This window comes from Euprymna scolopes, chromosome 43, assembly GCF_053919585.1.
Source record: "Euprymna scolopes isolate OS-2025 chromosome 43, ASM5391958v1, whole genome shotgun sequence".
Lineage (NCBI taxonomy): Eukaryota > Metazoa > Mollusca > Cephalopoda > Sepiida > Sepiolidae > Euprymna > Euprymna scolopes.
This window is the reverse complement of record NC_136524.1, coordinates 33,909,724-33,936,037: the sequence shown is the minus strand read 5'-3', so window position 1 is coordinate 33,936,037 and position 26,314 is coordinate 33,909,724. Positions and strand designations below refer to the sequence as shown.

Below are 26,314 nucleotides of genomic sequence, written 5' to 3'. Positions count from 1 at the left end.
GTGGATCAAAAATGATGTAAAGTGGAATTTTATGGTGGTGGATTGCTGGATGGTGAAACCGTATTCATGAAAATGCGGTGAGAAAGCTTAGGCGGTGCAAAAGAGAGAGAGAGAGAGAGAGAGAGAGAATAGAAATATCGTTGAGAGAAGTGACAAAATAGTATGAGGAAGATTTTTTTTTTTAAGGAATTTAAATGATGATGTATGAATGTATGCAGAAAGTGAATTTAATGAAATTAAAACTTTTTAAAAATTTTTACTTGGAGGATCACTACCTATCAAGGCCCAGAGGCTACTCAAGGATAAGGGTTAGGTGTTAGATAGATGGTGAAACAACAAGATCACACATGGTGGAATTTGGTTACGGTTAGATTATCTAAATGGATGACTCAATAGGAATTTATACATATTAGATGTTATAGTTAACTGGGAAACAAACAATCAGTAATGCGTTTCACAGACAGACAGCTCTAGGAAAGAAACTCTGCTCATGGGATTCTTGTATAGTTTTATGCACACGTAGGAAAGTTGCTGGTGGTTGTTTCAGCTAGGAGAGTATTTGTTATGAATGTTTTACACAAAGGAACCATAGATTAGAACTCAGTTGAACACTCCAAAAGTTTATATATTCTTCATCCATATTTTTAGCTAGGGATGGTGAAATTTATAAGAATTCAGGTTTTAGATCGATATGGGGTTTTTATTTGGGATATGAGGTCAGCTCCTATAAATCCTCTAAGTTTAGTATTGAAGATTTGCAAAGATTAAATTTTGTAATTGAAAGTTAACCATGTGAGACCAAAACATCCTTAATTCTGCCTAATTTTATGAATCTGTTGTGTTTATAATTTCTTTTTTTAGGGGAAACTAAGTTTCACCAATGCATACCTTGTTAAAGTTATTACAAGAGATTATATTAATGCATACCTGTGTGAAAATGTTGGTGCTAGTATTTTTATATTTGTTGCAAATATACTATATATTATAAGTATGTAGTATCCCATGGGAAGAGAGCAATTATGTTAATGTCCCAGGGTAGAGAGAGCAATTATATTAATGCCCCAGGGTAGAGAGAGCAATTATATTAATGCCCCAGGGTAGAGAGAGCAATTATATTAATAGCTCAGAGGAGAGAGCAATTATATTAATAACTCAGAGGAGAGAGCAATTATATTAATAGCTCAGAGGAGAGAGCAATTATATTAATGACCCAGGAGAGAGAGAATTTATGTTACTGGCCCAGAGAAGAAGGCAAATAGTATAGGAATAAAACAGATAGCATCAGTTCATGGAAGGCAGGAAGAATTCAGATCATGGATAGACCTTGGAGGGGGGGGGCAGATTGTATATGCTTCAGGGCTGAAAGCAAATATCCCAGAGTAGAATTTCAATTCAATTAAAAAAATTGGGGAAAAAATAAAATAAGCATGCTTCGGTTGCAATGTAGGCAGAAATTTACTCAGAAAAGGATACAATGGCTCAGCACAATTTCATATTTTACCTTAAATTGTTTTGTAATTGATGCGTTTATGACATCTGATCAATAAACAGCCCACTGGTTGTGAAACAGTTTCTCGTAATGCTCACAGTTATGAAAACTCTGCTAAGGATTTTTATCCAAAATCAGCAGAGATTAGACCATTCCTGTAATGATCACACCCCTGTTGATTTTGCGGTGGAAGTTTAGATCTGTGCAGTTCTAGAAAGTCCACCCTCCCAGGCTTTGCCTTCTCTTTTTGAGAATGAGTTAGTCTCTTGCTAATTGTCTGAGGCGCCCTTACCGGGAAATGTTGACAGGGCTGCCCAGGGACTTTTTGCAGGTCAGAGTGCACCTACTCGAGGGCGCTGACTTCTCAATCCCACTTCCTGACCCTGGTGTCTAAGTTATAAAGAACTAAAAACCATATGAGGGCTTGATTTATCTTCCCTAAATATGTAGAGGGTGGTCTTGTTTCATTTCAGAAAGATTTTCTTTCAGACAAATGTTAAAAAACAGAAAAAATGAAATAGAGAGATTAAGAAGAATAAAGAAGGTCCCAGAACTTTCCAGAGCTTTGAAGAAAGATCCAGAGGTTTATAGAATATTTTAATAGTGGGCGGCACTCTTTATAAAAAAAGGTTTTTGTGTTAACCCAGCAGTGAATTCAACCTTTGCTCGGGCATAATTCCGGGGTAAATTCAGTTGAACGAATTCACTTTAAAACTTCTTGGTAAGAAAAGTTAACTTCTTTTAAAATATTTCTCCGACTAAAGATATTGTAAATTAAATTTTTTTTAGATTTCATTATGTGAAGCTACTCAACGTACTCTAACCATTTTCTCCTTCCTCATCCACTGCCTGCCGCTAGGTTTTCTGACTTTGCCGTCAGCTTAAGTAAAAATACGGGATGAAGTAAAAATCATAGACAGAGAAGAATGGTGGAGAGTAAGACAACTCAAAGAAACAGCACATATGATGGGTGACGATCAATTACTAAGTAGACCTAGTATAGAATTTAACATGATATGAGAACCATTAATTATAAATAATAGATAATATATACAAGTAATAAGTAAATGATAATACATATATATAGTACAGGGTGGAATGATAAATTTGTCGCCTTAAAAAAAAAAAAAAACAAACACTACAGCTTTATTTTAAAACTTTTATTGAAAAAAATCAATTCAAGTAACTTGATTATGTAGTAGAGCTGATATCTATTTAATGTAGGCACCTTCAGCCTCAATCACCGCCTTGATACAGGTCCAAAACTGTGAGCATGCTTTTTCTACAAGTGCTGGCGGGAGCTTGGCGAATACTTGCCAGATGGTGGTGATCAGGTTGCATTTGGTGTTGTGGGAGGTAATGTTGGTGATGCTCTCAACATATGACCAAATGAAGTAGTTCAGTGGGTTCAGATCGAGAAGGAGGTTGGACAGTGAGAGAAGGGTACAAAGTTGTAGCACTCCTTCTGAAGCCATGTCTGGGTTTCTTTGGACGTGGGCCAATGCCGAGTCCTGCTGCCACACCCAGGATCTGCCAGTGGCCATCTGATTGCACCAGGGGATCACCACACTCTTCAGCACATCCAAGTACACTTTGGTGTTGACTTTCAAGCTGATTTCGAAAATATGAGTTGGCATGACGTGGCCATCAATTGAAGCCACACCAGAGACCATAATCACGGCCGGAAACAGCGTTAAGCTATGCCTTCAAGCAGCAAACTGCCCGAATTTGTATTTTGAGAGTGCTAGCAATGGTCCTGTTGTCATAACTTGGATTGGTAGAGAGCAGGAGTTGTACAGCAGCGCATCTCTGATCTCGCTCGTTGAACATTGTGTCACTTTCAGACCTGAAAGAAGGCTCCTATCGCTCTTGGGATTTGTACACAACTGGCCAACAAGTAGATGGTCTGCAACAACAAAAAACAGTTTTCATCAAACAGAAATGGAATCATGTAGTCTTTTCTAGAGCAACAATTTTATCACTCCATCCTGTAATTCACTACAATTTATTGGACAAAAAAAAAACAAACAAAAAAAACAATACTTAGTTCGCCCTAGACAACTGATAATCTGAAATATTTTGTAATGCTTACTGAAAATTAAGAATCAGTAAGGAAAATCATTCATATCTTTTTTTAAGAACATAAGATTTGTCTCTTTTTAAACTAAAAATTTTATTTCTTTTTCTGTAGAAGTTTAAATAAAATAAAAAAATAAAATGATTTCACTGCATAGCCAATGTACAATATATTGATGCAACATGTTCTCATTTAAATATGTTTAATTACAATCAACAACAGTTGTCAACTGACTCTTTTTTATCTTAATTCTTCTGATTTCTTTGTATATTTAAAGCTGTCAGTCGCACATGTTTTCCAGTCAAGGAAAATGACATTAGCTTTTTTGCAATTCTTGCAGGGAGGTGTAATGTCCACCTACATATAGCATCTGATATTCCCAAATAGTTACCCATCTGGTACTTACCAAGCTTAACATTGCTTAAGTTAAGCATACCTAGATTGAATATGGATGTTATTAAAAAAAAAATAGTAAGAAACTTTTATGATGTGTACTTGTGATGGAAAATACTTACCGTTCACCAAAAATTGCGAAAATTCATCCAGTAATTTTATTTTGATTAAATTCAAATCTTAGCTGTATGCAGGACATCACTGCCATTATGGCCAACATAAAAGTCAGAGATAACTTTAACTTTTGGGTGAGAAATCAGTGAAAAAAAAAACAGAATTATATCCCTTGAATACCAGGATAATAGCAGTGATATTCCACGTAAAAGTTGAATTTATTTTATAAAAACAAAACTACTCGATAGATAGATTTTCATAACTTTTGGTGAATGGTATTTCTTTTCCCTTACAACTAAGTACATCATAAAGGTTTCTGACATTTATATTCAATATAGGTATAACCATGGAGATGCCTCCAAGTTTTTACTGTAAGAACAAACCTGTGAAACTTATACTGAAGGGCACATTTTTTTTTAAAACAAAATTTGGCTCTTGTCCAGAATTCCCTCTATATCAAAAAACAAAAAATAAAGAAAAACCTGTATGATATATGTAACTATGATGAAAAGAAAATATTGTATCTTGACAAAAAAAAAAAAAAAAAATATCACATAAATTGATCAAGTAATTTCTTTTTTAAATAAGAGAATCAAATTTTATGGCAAAACGAACAGTAACTATATTACAATGCCATCTTGAAAACAAGGGAAATAACTCCAAATAGTTCAAGCTTGTAGGGTTTTAGAAAGCAGTTTTTAACATGGAGACATTGAAAAAACTCAAATTCGTTTAATTATTTTGTTCATGAAGATAAAGCTACTTGATCAAGTTATGTTATTTTTACATAGATGGTATTTTTTTTCAGTCACGGGTTTTTATATCACAAATATTCTTTATTTTTGCTTTTATTATAGGGAGAAGTCTGGAAAAGCACCCAGAATTTATATTCCTTTTTGTTGTCTTAGATGAAGAATCATCTAAGGTGAGTATAAATTGTTTCAATGAATGCACTCTTCAGTATAAGAGATTCCTAGGAATTAATGAGAACCTGTCCGTACTCATCCTCCTAATCCATTTTTTGTTCTTATTCATTTCTAAAATAAAGTAAAATGTTGCCAAAGTCAAGGTCCTGACCCAAGGTTGTCAGTATTTTCCAGCAGTTTATGGTAATGTCACATAATTAAAAAAAAAAAAAAATTAATCAAATTTTAAACCAAGTGAAAGTGCATCTTATTTTGTTTTGACTTGCCGATGTGAAAAAAAAAAAAAAAAACGTAAGGAGAGAGAAAAAGAAAGAGAATCTGTAAAAAAGAAGAGGGTGAGCAGACATTTAAAAGAGAAAGAGAAGGTACACTGATCAGCACACATGTGTGGAGACGCGTGCGTGAAAAAAAAAAATGTAAAGACAGAGAGGACTGCTAGAAAAAGGTGTTGGCAGATGATAGGTCAATGGTGAATTTATGCCATGTCCCTAAACAAGATTAACAAATGATAGGCTTAAGGAGTAAACAGTGAATTTTTGCCATGTCTCAAAATGAAACAAATGAAGAATACGAAAAAAGAAGAAATAAATGAAAGATACTTTTCGGCCAATGATTCGAAGTTGTCTCGGTATCTTCTGTCAGTTTACAATAAGCAGCCGAAAGCCAACACAAACATTACCAGATGAAAAATTCAAAATGCTGAAAACAAAACTTTAGCACAAGAAGATAACACTTACTGTAATTTTAATTATATGAAGGAAATATATTTTATTTTTTACCGTAAGTTTAATTATATGAAGGAAATATAGTTTACTTTTTACTGTAATTTTAATTATATGAAGGAAATATATTTTATTTTTTATTGTAAGTTTAATTATATGAAGGAAATTTATTTTATTTTTTACCATAATTTTAATTATATGGAGGAAATATAGTTTACTTTTTACTGTAATTTTAATTATATGAAGGAAATATATTTTATTTTTTACTGTAAGTTTAATTATATGAAGGAAATTTATTTTTTTCTAGAAAAGTATATTAAAAAAATGTTTTCAGTGAGTGTTTTAAAAAATAAGTTTGTTTCTTTTTTAAATGAAAAAATAGATTTTCTTTTTTTCTTTTTTTAAATAAAAACATGGAAACAACTATGCATGAAAATCAAGTTTTTATTCGTTTTTCATGGAATGTATACTAGAAGATTTTTTTTTCAAGGAAAGTTTCAATAAAATAATGAAAACAACTATGATTGAAAATAATTTTATTTTTTCAAGAATAGTATCAGACAAACGAGTTTTTTGTCTATTAATAAAAACATTGACTCCTAATTGACTGACCATGCCAGCTTTTTCTAGCTGATTTTCTAACAGCTTACTATAAACTGCCAGAAGATACCAACATGACCTTCGGGCAGATTCTGGATTAGTACCCAAAATCGAGACCACCATTAGGTTCCTCATAAAATTTTACTTGAGAAAAGTTTTGCTTTCAATTGCATCCTCCGAGAAAGAGACACGAAGGCTCAAATCAAACATTCTTCTTAATGGGGTAATCACAAACAGGGAAATGAATGTGAGAGAATTCAAAAATATTTAAATCCTTTCAACTTTTTAAGAACAATCATTTAATCATTTCAAATTTTTGCCATCGCTTTTGAGTCTATAAGCTAAAATACCATTCTTGAAAATACCAGCTCAAACAGATTTTATATGGGAAATCAAAGAAATGGGCAATTTTGGAAATTTACAGAATTTTGGTACTTGTACAGTTTAATCAAGACATTAAAAATTGAAAATATCGAGAGAAAAAAAAAAGAAAAAAAAAAAAAGGTTATATTATACATATCTGTTATGGAATGAAGTTCTCCGAAATGATTAAACTGTACAAGTATCAGAATTTTTTATTTTCTTGATTTTTTTTTTTATGTTATTTATTCTTTTTAGTTAGTTTTAATTCACCTCATTGCAGCATAAGGGGCTACTGTAGTAGGGGCCAGATTTATAAGGGCAGCAAGATGTTTGTCCACCTTACATTTAATATTCTGCATATTGGTACTGTCAGGGAAACAGGGAACAGAAAAAAAGCAGTGGCCTTTTAGCGATGAACGTGAATAAAAAAAAAATCATTTATTTAAAATTTACTAAAGCTCAAAAGCTATACCAAAAGACTTAGCAAATGTGCAATTCAAGGCGAAATTGAACAGATCTTGGGCTATGGTATCCTCTTTTGTATGAATTTCTGCATTCCTTTTCTTACAAGGCAACTGAAGCATGCCCGTTTTATTTTATTGACAAATTTCTTGAATTAAATTTCAAGTCCTTCCTGAATTCTTTAAATGTAACATTGTCAACTGTCTATATCATTTGTCTGTTTGTTTGTCTGTCCATTCCACATTTTCCCAGAAACCACTAAGCTGATCTGACTGTAATTTTTTATGGACATTTGTTATGAAAAGGTGCAGCAAACTAAATATTACAGTGTCCATTTGATGAACAATGCTGCATCTACTTTATCAATTTGTCATAAAGCACTCATTCTAAATCAATGGGCTACAACTTTTGACCGTTTTTAACTGGCTAAAAAGTTTAGTTAATTTATATTTTTTCTTATTTTTTTATTGTGGGATTATACTTTTTTTCTTCATTGATATATTATTTTACTTTAATTTGGTATTATTTTTTATTTTTTATTTTAATGAACTTTTTCATATAACCGAGTGAATATATTATCTTTCATCTTATTTTATACATTAGTTACCAACCAGTTGTGGCCCCATCCCACTATAGATTGGCGGTCTTCCTCTAGAGCTTTAATTTAATTAGTTAATAAAGACTAAGTATTCTTATATGATGACAACACGCTCTATAACAGACACAAGAGTAAAACTAATGAACACATATCTAAAAAAATGGCTAAAACTCTAGAGGAAGACCTCCAATCTATAGTGGAATGGGGCCACAACTGGTTGGTAATGTTCAATGCTGCCAAGATTAAGCTTATTTCCTTTAATAATTACGAGAAACCTTCCCAACCACGGATTGCTATGGCTAATGACACACTATCTGAAAGTACTTTCCTCAAGCTTCTAAGGTTAACATTCACAGACAATATGAATTTGAACAACTACATTGAGGTAATTGCCAAGGCTGCTGTGAGGAAGGTGGGCTCTTTCTACTGTGCTAAAAGGCTACTCACATCTGGGAGTATTCTGTATCTCTACAAGGCCACTGTTCACCCATGCATGAAGTATTGCTGGTGCATCTGCCACTAGTCTCTTGTTCCTAGACAGGGTTCAGAAAATGGTCGCCAACCTGAGTGGCTTCCGGGCCTTGATAAGTGGTGACCACTGTGTAAAAAAAAAAAAAAAATGTCCTAAACTATCAACTAAACTTCAACCTTTGTTCCATCATCGAAATGTGGCATCCTTGTGCCTGTTTTACAAGTATTTCAATGGCAAGTGCTCTGACGAACTCAAAGCACTAGGCAAACAGTAGCCTTTTTCCCCCTCGAACTGTTGCACTTTGGGATTCCTTCCTGGGATCCTCCTTCCCCATCTGTACTGACATGCAGAAATCCAAGTCTAATGTAAACAGACATATTGTTGTCCAATTCCTTAAATCTGATTCCAAATAGTAGCCCCTCATGACTAAGTGGCCCTGTGCCTTGTTTGTGGTGAAAAAATAAATTGTTAAAAAAAAAAAAAAAAAAATATTACTTACCCCAGCACGAAACTTTATTGCTTCAATGAGTTGATCTTTTGTTTCTTGAATCACTCTTATGATATCATTGTTGATAAAAACATCAAGTGTAAAGCTCAGATCCAATCCAATGCTGTGTAACTGAAAAATTATTTTTAAAAAAAGGAATTAACCTTCAGAAAGTAACCAGATTAAAAATAGATAATAGACAAATTTACAAAAAATGGATTAACAAGCATTATTTTATTTGGATTCTTCAGATTACTATTCTCATCTTGAGCATTATTTTCATGTTTCAGCTGATGTAACCTCCAACATTTTCTATTATATGAAGGAGAAATGTCTGTTAGTGTGAATGTATGTATGTATGTATGTAGGTATGTATGTCTGCGAATGAACTCTTTTTCTGGGTCAACGGCCAACTAGCACCATGTATATTTGTGTGTGTGTATATGTGTATTGGGGTGGAGAGGGCTCCCGTAAGCCGTGGTTAAGGCAACCTTTCTAGAAGCAAATCTCTGATTTAAAAAACCATAAAGCAGAAGACCAGTACCCGCATTAAGCTGGTCTGCAGTTTAATTTGTTGCTGGCTATCTTGCTCTTGCTTGTTGCTGGATCTCAACATTTTGAACCGAGAGAGAGACTTAGCTGTCGTACAAAGCTAAGACTCTGTAACATCATCTTTGTATAGATACTCCCTCAGGTATTTGGGCTCATGGATTTTAAATGTCTGAAGGAGTGGCACTCGTCTGACAAGACGTTGCAATCATCATCATGTCTGCACCATGTGTGCCAAAAAATGCCTGACTTTGGCCGGGCTTAAAAGCCACTTTCGTGTGACTCACCACTAAGCCATATGCATGCCTTAATTTTAACGCTATATTAAGTAATGGCAATATTCGAGAACGAATTTGCTGCCATCATGTATGTATATATGTGTGTTTGTATGTCTCGCTAAAACTTTGGAAATCCAATTCAAATAAGAATGATTATGGTACTGTATTAAAAAACAGGGATTCTGACACATAGTATGCAAAATTTAGAACAAAATATGAATTTTTTCTACCTTAACGACCGCAGAATTTGATGAGAGGGGGGCGCATAAATTGTCTCTTTCTAAATGATTTTAGCATCCGTGCATGTGTGAACTGTTCACCTCTCAGATACGTTAAGTAGATAAATTTCACAACGTCATCATATGACTATCACCGTAGTCGAATTAGGTACAATATTGTCTCATAACTTTTAGTTTTTGTATTCACGCCCACCTTACAGCGGATGTTTCGTTTTTTATTTTTAACAAATTTTTGCAAACGGTAAGCTTTTGCATTTAAACTTTTGCAGTAAGCTTTTGCATTTAAATAGGGGTTAAAAGACTTTTTCTATTTTTTTTTTTTTTAAATATTTTGGTAATTGTACAGTTTAATCAAGACATTAAAAAATGAAAATATCAAAAAAAAATTATATTGTACGTATCCGTTTTGACATGAAGATCTACAAAAAAAAAAAAAATTTCACTTAATTTGATCGAGTAGTTTTTTTTTTTTTACAGCGGAAAAAAACGTTTTTATGAGAGCGTGTTGAAAGCAGACATCTTGGATTTGTTTTAAATTTTTGTTTGAATTTTAGAAACGACACGGGAGATAACTCCAGTTAAAGCGCTGACACTCCCTCCCCATCATTAATACTAGCTTTTCTTCCTAAAAATCGAACCTTTTGCTCAGTATCATAACAAATTGTTTTTTTCGCTGTAAAATAAAAACTACTTGATGAAATTAAGTGAAATTTTTTTTCAGAGAACTTCATTCCATAACAGATACGTACAATTTAAACTTTTTTCAATATTTTCATTTTTTTAATGTCTTGACTAAACTGTACAAGTACCAATATTTTTTGTTTTATACTTTGTATTATTTACTTGGCTCAACACAAATAATTGGGAATTTTTTTATCAGAGGTTAATTTAAATGAAAACAAAAAGCATTTTTCTTATTTTCTAATCAGCGATTGATTTAGCTGAGGGTTGATTTAAAGATAATACATGAATATTACTTACGTAAATCACAAATTTTTTTTTTTTTTTTTTTTTAAATCATAACTGCTTAAGACTTTTTTCTTGCTCATATACCCCCATTCCGAATTCATAGCAGTGGGCAGACATCAGTAGACGTTCTTTTTTTTTTTTTTTCAAACTGATATAAATTTAAAACAAAAATCATTTAGCAGGTGTACTCAAATGCAACTTAATTTTTTCTTTTTATATGGCCTGGGCAATGCCGGGTACCTCTGCTAGTTCTTTTGAAATTTGAAAATAACACTCAAAGATGAGAACAGTAGTCTAAATAATCCAAATAATACGAATTATCAATCCTCATCTCAAAAATTCAGATACATAAATACTAGTTAGTCGAGAAGAGATCCCAGTATGTTGTCTAAAAAAAGGAGAACTAGAAGAGTTGCATGGCATACACTACGTTGGAGTGGAAAGATTTTTGTATCACTCTTATGATATCATCTTTAATATAAATCTCATCTGTCTGTTTAAATGTATGTATGTATGTATGTTTGTATGTTTGCCTAAAACTTTTGACAGAGGTGACGGATTTTCACAAAATTGGTATTGCTTTGAAGCTTGACCCTTCAGACGACAAATATCGAAAAATTGGCTGAAAACATTAATTCCTTCACCCACAACAGGGCACTTTTATACAAGGAGGGGGTTGCTTTTTTCACCGATATTTTCAAAAGTCATCTCTTTTAGATTGACCAGCCTTAATTTAAACCATCGTCATTTCTGGTTTGGTGATGAACGCAACAGCAAAGACGTCACTTTTTTTTTTTTTTTACATGTTCTTTTCCTCCTTCGAGGTATGGGTTCGAGCCTGCCTGCCTGCCTACTACCACTTTTTTTTTTTTTTTGCTCAGCACACACCTCCAAACACCCGGGCAACGCCGACACACAGGTTAGTTGTCAATAAATGTGTAAAACTCAGATCCAGTTTTTCTCCAATGACAATAATTCATGAAAAAAGTTTCTTAAATATTTCAAATATGTTGTACTTGGCAAGAAACGGGAGGATCTGTATGAGTACTTGATGGGCACAACTTTTTTAACAACCACAGTGGTATCAAAAGATCTAGGAGTACACGTTGATTCATGTCTGTGTTCCCAGACTCCTAGTCTTAACTAGTTGGTTGGCATATGTCATCATTTATTTACATACATGGATTGTGTTATGGTCCTACCTCTCTATTAGGGGCTGACCTTTCCAAAGCTAGAATATGCCACATCAGTAGGGTCACTGCGATATATGCATGATGTTGGAATCATAGAAGCAATGTAGAGGAGGGTTACGAAATTGGTCCCAAATCTGCACGATCTGTCCTATAAGAAGCGACTGAAGCAACTGGATCTTCCAACTCTGGTGTTCCGTCAAATCCAAGTCTTCAAATATCTGCATGGGGAATACAATGTGGACTGTCTCAAGATGCTTCCTTTGAAACAAGATTGTAGGATCCTTGTGTTTGGATAAGCAGCGATATCGGAAGGGGGCAGCTGGATCTGTTCAAGCACACTTCTTCTCCCAATGTGCGGTGAACGTGTGAAACCAGTTGCCGGAAGAAGTGTTATCTGCAGAGTCACTCAGTACCTTCAAAGACAGATTAGACAAACATTGGAGGAACCATCTGCTTCGCTTTGACTACAAATCTAAAGATGATGTGTATTGAGAGATTGTAATCTCGGGTTTATAGGCCTGTGTTCTTTCTCATCTGTATATCGTATCGTATTGTAATGTGAATGCTTAATTAAATTTAAGTAATTACTTACTTCTTGACAGTGTTGCCTTGCCAATGAAACACATTCAGCAATTGTTGACAAGTTCGATTTGCCACCAAATACTTGTCGTTTGAACATTTCAACAAATATTTTCAATTCACGGTGAGACCATACAACAATGGCTAGAATAGAGAATCAAAAGAAAAAAAAAATTAAGGTTAAAAAAAAAAAAAAAAAAAAAAAAAGGCTTCTTAGCCGGAATTTCCCCCACCATATTAAAAAAACAAAAATTAAGAAAACTTTTATATGATGTACGTACCTGTGACAAAACGAAAATATCATACCCCCAAGAAATCACGTAAATTAATCAAGTAGATTTATTTTTATAAAGAAGATCATTTTTTAAGCAATAAATGAGAATTCGTAGGCATTACAGCATAAATCTTGCACACTTGTATTGAGTTATTTCCTTTGTTTTATTAGATTGTTTTCCCAATTGCAGACAAGACATATGCTGTTTTGTTACTCAAAATTTGATTTTTTTTAATTTAAAATTAAAACTACTTGATCAATTTATGTGACTTTTGGAATACGATCTTTTCATTTCATCACAGGCATGTACATCATACAAATTTTTCTTTAGTTTTTCTTTTGAAATAATGGGAGAATTCTGGACAAGCACCGAAAATATTTCAAACATATTTTAATCTTTTAGAATATGAAAACTTATATGCAAAACAAAAAGATAAATTTGATATTAACAGAAAAAAAAAAAGGAAAAATTACAGATATCTTAAACCTTGTCTTTTGTAAAAGAGTATTGTCGTTAATGAAAACTTAGCTAAAAAAAAAAAGAAAAAAAAAAGGTTCTTAAAAATAGCAAAATTCAAAATATTGAATTTTAAGTAAAACCAAGGGTATCTACTTAATTTTCATGCCACAGTAATGAACATATCCAAAAATTATGAAAAATGATAATGTAGAAAATTAATGATTAGAAGTTAATGATTAGGAAAGGTGCAGGCAAACTACAGTCCATAAGCCGCATGTGGCCTGCCAAGGGAATTCATGTGAATCATCAAACATTAGTAAATTTTTACTCTGTATCCATATAAAATTGTAATTTGTTTTAATGTGTCTTTTGCAATGAAAGATTGGCCCATATTTGCTTTTATATATACCACTATATTTCTTATCACTTGTATTATTGCAGAAACTGTTGATAATTTGGTTATTGATAATAACAGCTAATAAGTTTCTTTGGAATCTGTGTGACAGCAAGCGTATCCTGGATTTAAATACTCCCTGAACACTTCTAGTTGAGGACATTATGGTGCTTTTCCTAAAATCCTACAGCTGGATGTGGATTGCCAATAAAATTAATGTGGCCCACCAAATTCGTAAATATTTACTTTGTCTTTCAACTACGTCTATTTAATTATTTAATTTATTTTTATTAGAAATTACTACAAACATGAAGCCATTTAATGTAAGGCATTAAAAAAAAAAAAAAAAAATCACAAACTATCCAATGATAAGTGTTATATGGATAAATTCTGACCCAGAAAACAGGAATTCTTTATTCTTTGTCCTTTGTCAAAAACATTGTTCAAAGAATATAAGGACTAAGGGACAAAATAAGAGAAGCAAGAGTTTCGAGGTTGTCAAAAGTAATTTCATTTTGTTTTTTAGAAGCCTTTTATTCTGTCTATTTTAAATATTATCTACTAGCAAAGAGCGCCTTGCCTCGTAAAAAATGATTAAATATATTTTAATTAATACAGATTTCATATTTATTTTTACAAAGCCAATTCTCTACTGGATATTATATTATACCTAATATATAGTACAATTTCAAAAGTTAAAAAAAAAAAAAAGACTTGGGTGCCATCAACTGGAATCGAAACCAAAACATTTAGTGCTCCAGCGTACCATTCAAGCTATCAATAGACAGATAAGAAAGATTTAAAATTAAACCACTTTAATCTATGAATGAATTTGCACATGCACAAAAGTAACAAAAATATGCTGGCAGATTGAAATAAACATTTTGCGTTTCAACTTGCCGCTATATTTCTGTACATGTTATTCATTCATCTAAACAAAGATTTTACTTGTTATAAACCATCCTGGGTGCATGATTACTATTTCCTGTTAATTTCAGTGTTATGTGACCAGTAGTTTAACAGTTTATCAGTTAAATATTTACACACACGTATACAAAGATTTACCATTTTATTTATATAGATTTTGTGTTAATATATTCTGCGGGTCTATAAAATTGAATTTTTATGTGCCCATTGTGATGAAACGCTTACTCACAGAAATTGCATTCAAGTTTTGAGTATTCTACTAATATGTAGGCCATGATTCACCTAATTCTTGTTGTAGAATACAAAGGAGTCACCACTTATCAAGCCTCGGAGGCCACTCGAGGATAAGGGTTAATGAGTGTACAGTGGTCAAGGGGGAACATATTAGTCATCATTAGTAGTGGAAATTTGATAAATTGGATTACTTAAGGGGATGGCTCATCAAGAATTTGTTCAAGTTGGACTTGAAGACAACCATATTGTAGTTAGTTGGAAAGCAGGAAAAAAGGAACAAAGTTCCACAGGTGTGCAGTTCTAAGAAAGAAGCTTTGTTCATGGAATCTATGTTTAGTTTTAGGCACAGATAAAGACTGGAAGAAATTATTGATAGTGGTTACAACTAGACGAGTGTTTTTTGTGAAAGTTTGGCAAGGGGGACGATAGATTGGAGCTCAGACGAGCACTTGGCCATGAAAATAACAATAAAACAGAGACAGGCTTTATTTGTTTATTTAATTTATTGGATATTTTCGAGAGTAAGTATGGAGAAAAGGGCTAGTAGTAGAATCGCGAATCTACGTGTATAGGCAGGGGCAAAAGACCTGGAGACAGACCTGGAGAAAAATAAAGAATTTATGTGTGTACTATACTGAAGTCTGAATTGGGGAGTAGCCATACTGGATTATTTGTCTCTTTGTCTATAGTTGAACCCAGGGCCACAAAAAGAGAAAGTTGCCGTGGGTTCAACCTTTTTATGAACTTCCTCACATGATCAGTTCGTCTGAGAGCTGGTCTCTGAGTAGACAAGTCAGAAAGGAAGTTGACTGCTATATCCAATCAGCAATGATCTTACAAACCTCCCCAAACACATACTTAAATCATTTGTTGACATCTATGCTGATGACACGATCATCTACAGCAACACATCAAAGACTGTAAATGACAAAGCTCTCTCTGATTCTCTCTCCTCTGATCTCGAACGAGTGGTTCAGTGGGGGAAGACGTGGCTGGTTACCTTTAATGCATCTAAAACCAAACTCCTATCTTTACATCATCAATGCTCTAATCCCCATCTGGCATCAATTGAAATGGATAGCTCTCGTCTAGGAGAAGTCCCATGTTTTGACAAGCTTCTTCACTCCTGATCTGAAATGGAACATGTACATCAAGTCTGTTGCCAAGGTCGCTGGAAAGATGGTGGGATTCTTCTACCGCTCCAGGAGATATCTCACTACTGATGCAATTCTCTATCTATATAAAAGCCAAGTACGTACAAGGATGGAATACTGCTGCCATATCTGAGCAGGAGCTGCTAAAAACAGCCTATCCTGCCTTGACAGAGTACAAAATAGACTTCGTGGCTTAGTGGGGGATGCCCTTTTCTCTTCCCTGCAACCTCTCTCCCACAGAAGAGACGTTGCAAGCCTATCTGTGTTTTATCCTTATTTCCATGGCAGGTGCTCGTCTGAACGCCAATCTCTGGTCCCCCCTCGCTAATCTTTTACAAAAAAACACCCGTCTAGCTGAATCCACTGTCAAAAACTTTCCCCACTCTTTATCTATGCCTAAATCAAAACATAGATTCCATGAACAAAGCTTCTTTCTTAGAACTGCACGCCTGTGGAACTCTGTTCTGTGTGCCTGCTTCCCCCCTGACTACAACTTGGATGTCTTCAAGTCCAACGTAAACAAATTCCTGATGAACCACCCCCTTAAGTAGACACTTTAAATATCCACACTAACGTACTGTACTTACAATAACCCTTATCCCTGAGTGGCTTCCGGGCCTTGATAAGTGGTGACCACTTTGTAAAAAAAAAACAACAAAAAAACCCCCAGATATTTAAAATCTCAAATCGCAAGTATATCCTACTCGTGCTGTTACAGATATCTTAAATCTTGTCTTTTGTAAAAGAGCATCACCATTAATGAAAAATTAGCCATTTTTTTTTTCAAAAAAAAAAGAAAAAAGTTCTTCGCTAAAATAGTAAAATTCAAAAATTGAATTTCAAGTAAAACTAATGGTATCTATTTAATTGTCATGTCGCAGTAATGAAAATATCCAAAAATTACAAAAAACGATAATGTAGAAAATGAATTATTAATAAAAAGTTTTCAAAGATAATTTAGCAAAAATTAAATTTTGCTAAATTGGTCCAAGATTTTCAGTTTTCAGAAAGGATTTACCTCCCTTTTTTTATGATTCAAACTCTCCAGTTTCCATTTTTTTTTGTTTTTAGCAAAACTTAATTTTCACTAATTGGCTTCAAAACTATTTTCATTAATAATTAATTTTCTACTTGATTGTTTTTTGTAATGTTTGAGTATGTTCATTACTGCGATATAGGAATTAATTAGATACCATTGATTTTACTTGAAATTCAATATTTTTGAATCGCTCTAATAAAAAAAAAAAAAAAAAAAAAAAAGAAGACCCACCCACCCCAAAAAAATGTCAGTGATGGACATGCCTTTAAATCATTTCTGCAAGTCCTGTTTAGGGGTAGGGTTAGGGTTAAAAATGTAAAATAAACTCCACTGTTGAATGTACATGCAGAATGGTACACAGCTATCCGTATGAGTTTATGTGGAAGCAGAAATATAATGGAAGTGATAATTTTTTATGCAAAATACTCAATGACATGAATGGATTCCACCTTATTGGGGAAAGATACCATTTTTTGATGATTCTACAGTTTCTTTCCAATATTTTAAACTGCTCGTAAAAAGAAACTAAATAAAATAACAGAAAAAAATTTATTATATACTTACCTGACAAGTTAAAAAGGATAATACGCACACAAAAAAAGGGGATTCAAATTCATCTTGTATTTTTATATAAAAAATAAATAAAATTTTAGTGGTGAATTCACTTAGCAGCCATTTTCGGCCTTCTTGCATGTCAATGACCAAGGGACATAACTCAAACTTAAATCTCACGCGTCTAGTAATAATACTGGTTAGAATGCATTTGCTGATAAAATTTATTTTTTCTAAAAGCAAAAAACTTCAAAAGATCAATTTGCATAAATTTTTGTATACAACCATTTTTTAAAATCTAACAGATACATATATAATACAGGTGAAACTAGATAAGAACTATTTTTTTTCACCTGTTTTAACCAGTTAGTTTTTCTTGGTTTCTGAGAGATACTGCATTATATTATACTAGCAGTATCTGCTAACCGGCGTTGCCTGGTGGAAGTGCTCTTCCCCTCTCAAAACAAATTAAAGTATGGTTGTTGCTGTTGCTGCCCAACCCCCAAAGTAACCGTTGTTCCGTAAGTAACATGCTGACATTTACCATTTTAAAAAAATTCTGTGTTTACATTGGGGGGGGGGGAAACGAACATAAAAAAGAAAAACAATTGAACCTGTGGTAATATTGATTGGTTACTTACCGGCCTTCATAAACTAAAAACTGAAAATAGTTTATCTCAAGGTTGTATTAAGAAGCAGAAATTTATTTAAGAACGAAAACATAGAATTCTATCCTAAGGAAATGAAACAAAACTTCTGTGTACTTTTAAAATTAATTATTGATGAAAAACGGTTCCTATATTAAAAACAGTTTGATAAAGTTACATGCTGGGTTGGACATATTCGTTCATGTGATATAAGCAAAAGGGGAAGTAACTCGGTAAAAAACAATTTGTAGCAGACAGAATTTATTGAGAAAACAAAAGTAGACATAACATCTATACATAATTTGTGAATTTTTTAAAAATAACTTATTTGAACTTTTCAAAACTTATCGAAATTACTTTTCTGAGAAATTTAAACTTAATTACCTCCCCTGTTAACTCTCCAATTAAAATCGATAGATTTTACAAATGCTTTTTTCATGAATAATTAATTTTCTATCTTATCGTTTTTCATAATTTTTTGATATATTACTATTTGCAACATGACAATTACATAGGTGCTATTTGTTTTACTTAAAATTCAATATTTTTTTCTTTTCATAATATAGAAGCACCACCTCAGATTATCTCCCTTGTCTTCAGTAATAGCTATTCTCTTATAAGGAACAACATTTACTTTCATAGTTGTTGTTGTTTCACGATGTTTTGGCCAACTATTCCTTTGGCCTTCTTCAGGTGGGATAGGAACACTGAGTCTTAACTGTATCCTCAGTAATTACTGCCTTCCATAGTTATTGTCATCTCATCACGTTTTTTTGGCCAACTAATTCTCTGTCCTGCTTTGAGTAAGATTGAAACCGCTATCTTCAAACAATGCTTACCTAGAACTGTAGAGATTCAACGCCCGTATCCACTACGCCAAAGGCAATCAAGGTTGGATTCTTTGATCTTATAAATCTAAGTTTCAGTTCTTATCTAGTCTTCCATCATCTGGTACATACCGAATGGTATTATATATCATTTTTTATTGGAATCCTTTGAGAAGAGTAATTTGAATATTTATTAATTTATTTATTTTGTGAACTGTTATCCTCATCTTCATAGTTTTTGTTTCATGATGTTTCAGCCAACTATTCCTTCGTCAGATGATTAACCGTGATGGGATAGGAATGCTAACTCTATCCTCAGTAATTACTGCCTTCCATAGTTGTTTGTCATCTCACCACGTTTGTTTTTTTTTTTGAAAGTCTCAAGAGACTGACAGGTTACAAAAAGTTGATTTTGGGAGTTTTATCATGAAATAATATTTTAATCATATGAAAAATTTGCATAAATTTGATCATTGTACATCTATTGATTCCCTTTCTGAATATTGATTCACCGACTCTTTAAAAAAAAAAATGTGACCCATTCTTCTTGATCCGCTAAGAAACTTTTTAAATGAAATCCTATAACATGGAGGATGCTATCTTGGAAACAAGATAAAAATAGTTGATGAAGATGACAGCTATTCACAAAGGTTGACATACAAGTTTTATAAATTCCAAAAATTTTCTATTCAATTTGGTTAAATTAAGGTGCTTATAGAAAGGGGACCAGTGGAAAAAAAAAACTTTGGTAGGTTGAATTGGAAGTGTTAGGAGATAAACGGATCAAGACAGGAGGGAGCAACGGAGATGCTTATCAAGCGTTGACTTGGAACACTGGGAGACTTGATCAGATAATTCGAACTGAAGGTAACTGTTGCTTTAGTTCCATCACAGAAACAACAGACACAGGAATTTAGATTTAAACAAATTGTATTGACTATAAATGGACATATGGTGACTGAATCACAAAGTGATGTCTAGGAATGCTGATGATGAAGATAGCAATGATTGCTTACATTCTTTGCTTCTCCGTTTCATTGGAATTTGCTTTCCTCCTAAACTTAAGAACTTTTAACATGAATGCGATAAAGCAATTCAGACTGAAGGTAACTGTCACCTTGGTCCCATCACAGAAAAATAAAGCAAACGGGCTAACTAGAGTGAAGAAAGCCTAGCTAAAGGAAAAGAAAGATATGGCCTTGCTATATCTATGTAGAGCACCTAAAGGACTTGTATAAGCATGCATCATTTCAGAAAGGAACAAACTTTTATACCTAGCAAGAAAAGTGAATCCGCACATCACAATGGAAGATGTTCAGGAGAGATAGTGAAGCAATGTAGGGAATGTAAGTCGATTGACCCTGTGCCAGCTAAACATAAAAAAGGGGAATTGCATGTTGCAGAAAATTGGTGGTAACTGGCCATTGATATAACGCATTGTCAACCTGAACTTTATTTGACTATGATTGACAGTGAGAATATTTCTCCCTAAATTGCACTTAAATATATGTTCTAAGAGTTTTACTTAACTATCAATTTGAACGTTTAGACGAGAGCATTTGCATGTATGGAGTACCGTTGTCACATTTGGGCTGGTGCATCTACTACTCGCCTCTCACTCCTGGATTTAAGCTTCAGCTTCTGTCCCATCAACAAAATGTTGCATCCCTCTGCCTGTTCTACAAGTATTTTAATGGTGAATGCTCTGACGGACTACAAGCACTTGTACCCCTTCGACATAAATATTCCTGACAAACCCGACTAGCAGCTAAATCCCACCCCTACACAGTAGAGATTACTAGATGTAAGAAAGCCGTCTATTCCAATAGTTTCTTTCACAGAACTGCTAGACTTTGGAACTCCCTTCCAGGATTCTGCTTTCCCAACTGTACTGACATGCAGAAGTTCAAGTGTAATGTGAACAGACATCTTGCTGCTCATCTCCCTTTATAATATCCCTGCAACTTATGTCCCCAATAGTAGCCTCCTACTTCAAAGTGGCACTGTGCCTTGTTTGAGGTAAAAATTTAATTAAAAAATTGAGATAATCAGTTAGGAGGGGAGAACCAGAGTTAGACACCAGGGTCATTTTTTAACGTGGAGAAAAGGTACAAAAATAAGAAATTGTCTCAGTCGTGAAGGCCTGTTCAGCTTCTTATTCCAGTAGCTTCTTTCTAAGAATGGCAGGTTTATGGAACTCTCTTCCTGTTGACTGTTTTCCTTCTACCTACAACTTTGGTCTTTTAAAAACTAAGCTCAATAGGAATCTCCTGGCTTTGCACAAATAATCTTTCATTCTTGTTAACTCCTTATATCAAGTGACTTTATGCTTTGTTTAGAGCGAATTCCATCTATATAAAAAAAACAAAACAAAATGATGATCTAACTTTAGAAAAAGTCAAAATTGCAAGACAAATCTGAAAAAAATATTACTAAACAGAACTTCCATGAGGAAAGCTTCTTCCGAAAAACTATCCATTTGTAGAACATAATATCACATAGGTGCTTTCCAGCTGACTACAATGTGGTCATTCTCAAGTTTGATTGAGTTGTACTCTTAATCTAATTTATGGTCAATCTTATCTATTAGTATCAACACCTATGTTGTTTTTAACTGTCCTTCTGAGAAATTCATTAACTCTTATCCTCACGAGTCTTGATAAGTGATGTGACTTATAAGTACACAAAGAAAAAAAACCCAAAAAAAACTTTCCTTGAAAATGTTCCTTATTGTTTAAAATGTTTTAGAGTTGCTCATATAAAAAATAAGATTTAGAGCCGAGGAGCTATTTATGAAGATAAGGGAGATAATTCAAAAAATGCAATAATTTGTTTCTCCAGTGTTTAGTTGAAAATCCTATGCAGTAGGATTAGTGCATTCTAGCCCACAAAAAATCTGATAAACTAACCCCTTCTTAAAGAGAAGGTATTATCTGGGAAGTTGAACTTCTGAACAGGACTACATCTTAGCCTGACACCAACAAAGTCACTGTTAGACTGATTGGCAAGAATGTATCCTTACACAGGAATGATGTGTCTTGATCTGCCATATTTATTAAATAAAGGTAGGCAACTACATTGGAACTACCAAGATTTTAAAATCAGCCTTGTAATGGTTGTAATGTACTACTAATAGCGAAAAATCATAAAAAAAATGATCTAGCTAGAAAAAACTAATAAATGGATTTACATAATTTTTGGGATATGACAATTGTTTTCCATGACGGGAACATACATCATAAAGATTTTTTCTGTGTATATATATATATATATATATATATATATATATATATATATATATATTTAGTAATGTAATTGATAATTATTATATATCTAAATTACAACGAGCACTTTTTCTTTCCCTGTATTTTAATTAACTAGTAATTTTACTATTACATTAAAATACACTTTGCTCTTTAGACTATTGTTCTAATCTCCTTTAAATTATATATATATATATATATATATATATATATATATATATATATATATATATATATATTTTAATTAGGTTGAATTCTGGATAAGAACCGAAAATTTGCACAAAAAATAAACCTTAGTTGAAAGTGAATATTTTTTGCTTAAAAACATATTTTTTCCTCCAATAAAAACAATGCTTAAATATATTCATCATAGTTACTTACTATCATGCAAACTCTAAGTAGCATAATTTTTTCTACCAATTTTTTTTACGAATATTTTTCTTTGTATTAAACTATAAAGCAATAGAAGTTAGATAAAAAAAAAATTGGATATTGACAAATGCAGGTACTGCATCAACATGGCTCAAAAATGGAAAGTCTAAATTAGACTGAAACATTTTTAAACTGTAAGAGGAAGAAAGAGATCAGCCGTCAAGCAGAATAGCCATGGGCATTCTCTGGGTTCTTGTCCAGAATTCCTCATATATTAAACAAAAATAAAATAAAAATCTGTATGTACCTGTGACAAAACAAAAATATTATATTCCAAAAATCTTGTAAATTTGTAAAGTACTTTTATTTTTATAAAGAAAATCATTTTTAAGTGATTAATGGGGATTTGTAGGCATTACAACATGAATCTCTCGTAAGTTTGAATTATGCTATGATCTTTGTTTTTTTTTTATTTTTTTTAGATTGCTTCCAAAATGGCGGATAAGAAAGGCATTCTTTGATTACTCATAAAATTTGATTTTCTTTATAAAAATAAAACTACTTGATCAATTTATGTGATTATTGGAATATAATATTTTCGTTTTGTCACAGCTACTTTTATTTTTGTTTTTTGATGGGGGGTAGGGGAATTCTGGACAGGAACTATTGTTTTGCTAGATTTATGCTTACCCGAGTAACAACCATAATTCTTGGGAAAGGCCTTCATAAACTCTCTTCCCGTTTCGGAGAGGCTTGAAAAGAATCCTGTACATAATCGCTTGATGTAGAGAGTTGTTGAACCTTCAAATTTTAGCTGACGGATATTGTACTTAATGATGGCACTACGATTGTTTAAGAACAATTCACAGGCCTGAAAATAGTAAAAAAATAAAAAAAAATAAAAAATAATTTAATCTCAAACGAAAATTAGCAAGACAAGATATTTATTGCTGGTACTTCATATTAGTGGTCTGGCAAGGCCACAGAGGAGGGAACCAAAGCAGCAAAACTGAAGCTGATCTCCAGGACACTATATACACACAAATACAAGCAAATTTGGGCATATTTTATTGGTTTGAAAATATAGGTTCTTTTTTACCAATTATCATCAAATTTTAACATAAAATAATATTATAATTTTCAAAAAGCCTGCAAATTTTCATGTACTTTTGTCCCATAGAACCAAAGATATGAGCATTTAAATATTCAATTTGGCCACCAATGTGTGTGTGTGTGTGTATGTATGTATGTATATATATATATATATATATATATATATATATATATATATATATATATATATATATATATACAGGGTGTCCACAAAGTCTGACTACATTATGTAGCCAGACTTTGTGGGCACCATGTAGATTATGTAGCCAGACTTTATGGGCACCCTGTATATATATATATATATATATATATATATATATATAAAATTATTACTATGATAATTTTTTTAATACCTATGGACATTATGTTTCATCCTTTCAGGATGCAGGGAGTTATGATTACAGCTGGTTGGGAGATTCGAACCTGGCCACAAAACCATCTGACTATTAGCAAGGAAAAAGTCTGGCTACATAATCTACACAGTGCCCAACAAAGTCTGGCTACATAATACCATACATATATCACTTTTTTTTGGCAATTTTATAAGTTTCAAATCTCAGCGACTATTGATCAGAATTTAACAAAAAGCTCGTTGGAAAAGTAATGAACTGAATTGTATAGTGGGCTATGTGACATTTGCCCTTAAGGTCACACATTAAGGGGTTCATCCATCATTCAGAGTCTATTTTTGGCAATTTTTTACAGCCATAAAATGTTTCAATCATAGTCACTTGCAGCTATGGTTTCAAATGATTTTAAATAACAACAAGGGAAGACTTGATTCCAAATATTTCTCATATGTAAAGTAAATTTCACAGTGTATAAGGCTTATTTGATACTGGAGATATTCATAGTTATACCCCATTTCCAAAAGAGGAGAGATATATCATATGAGAAATATTTGGAATCAAGTCTCCCTTGCTATTATTTTATATTATTTTGAAACCATAACCACAAGTTTTAGTCTCCCCACCATCAAGGCCAGAAGTTTGGGGGAAATTATATACATATATATTTATATGATGTGCAGACCATTTCAATCGTAATTGATCTCATCAGGCAAGATGATTTCAAAATTAAAAAATTGAAAAGGAGTTCAAGACAATTTTCAATTTTAAAAGGAGAGAAAATATATATATATATATATATATATATATATATATTGCCATGACCCATGTCGTGGCAATACATATATAACATATTTCTCATATGTTATATCTCCCCTCTTTTGGAAATAGGGTACGACTATGAAAACCTCCAGTATCAAATAATCCTTATACACTGTGAAATTTACTTTATGTATGAAAATCAATGAGGGGAGATATAACATATGAGAAATGTAAGAAATAAACACAAGCAACAAATCTATATATCTATAAAAATTAAATTGTCTGTGTGTGTGTGTTTGTGTGTGTAAATTTCCCTATCAAACTACTCTGTCAATTTTCAGTCTACAGACTAGAGATTTGGGAAAATTTTTTAATCAGTTTTTGGTTAGAAATTTGGCTATCAAGGAGGGTCAAAGTTCAACGATTTGACCTTTTAAAACTCTACTAAACTCCTCTGCCAATTTTGGGTCTAAACACTTGAAATTCTAGATGAAGGTAACTTGGACATGGATCAATCTTTATAATTTGATTTGAGCCCTAAACAATAAATGTTAAAAGGTCTAAATTGGGGTCAATGTTAAAAAAAAAAAAATTGACTTTTACGGTGTCTACCAAATTACTCAGCCAACTTTTGGTCTAAACATTTGAAATTTTGCATAAAGTGTACACAGACATAGGGCAAGCTTTTTAATCAGTTTTTGGTTAAAAATTTAGCTGCCAAGGAGTTAAAGTTTAAAAGATCTGACTTTTGCGGTCTCTAACAAACTATTCAACCAATTTTATATAAAGGATATTCAGACATGCAGCAATCTTTTTAATCAGTTTTTGGATAAAAATTTGGCTGCCAAGAGGTCAAAGTTGAAAGAGTTAACCTTTGCAGACTATCAAACTCCTTCGCCAATTTTGGGTCTAACCAATTGACATTTTAGATGTAGGTTACCTGGACAGGAGTCAAACTTTTTAAAACATATATATATATATATATATATATATATGCACATAAAGTTATGAACAGCACATAGGGCCTGAGCATAGCTGGGCTGAACTGCTAGTTTTAAATAAACGAAAAAATAGATGTTTATGAAAACCTGATGGGGATGGAAATGTGTATACAGACCTGTGCAGACTTTCCCAAACGTATTAATTGGGCTACAGCTCTCCGAGCAGCCCTGGGTCCTCCTCTAAGAGAACGTTCCGGTGTGACTTGTAACTCACTCATCAATCCTTCAGTTAATTGCTTAATTCGATGATCTATACGAGCCCTGTAAGGAAAAGGAAACGAGAAAACAAAATTTAATTCCATCAATTTGTTTCATTTTTATTTCTGCAGACAATTTTGAAAAAGAATATTTTTTTTTTTTTGGCTGTAAATAATTTTGAATAACAACTTTTGGCCTTTTGGCAAAGAGTAGCATCTGTTCTGATACTATACTTGTAAA

General features: G+C 32.9%; 1 protein-coding gene across 1 annotated transcript in view; it reads right to left on the bottom strand.

Annotated features, from left to right (window-relative positions):
• The window catches only part of LOC145268275 (exocyst complex component 8-like), a 149,125-nt gene that overhangs the window by 19,647 nt on the left and 103,164 nt on the right, over nt 1-26,314 (bottom strand). Inside the window, exons 10-13 of the mRNA XM_080123646.1 lie at nt 25,993-26,137; nt 23,344-23,524; nt 12,524-12,654; nt 8,716-8,835 (exon numbers count right to left, since the gene is read on the bottom strand). Of these exons, the coding sequence (XP_079979772.1) occupies nt 8,716-8,835; nt 12,524-12,654; nt 23,344-23,524; nt 25,993-26,137 (577 nt within the window). The remainder of the gene's footprint in view (nt 1-8,715; nt 8,836-12,523; nt 12,655-23,343; nt 23,525-25,992; nt 26,138-26,314) is intronic.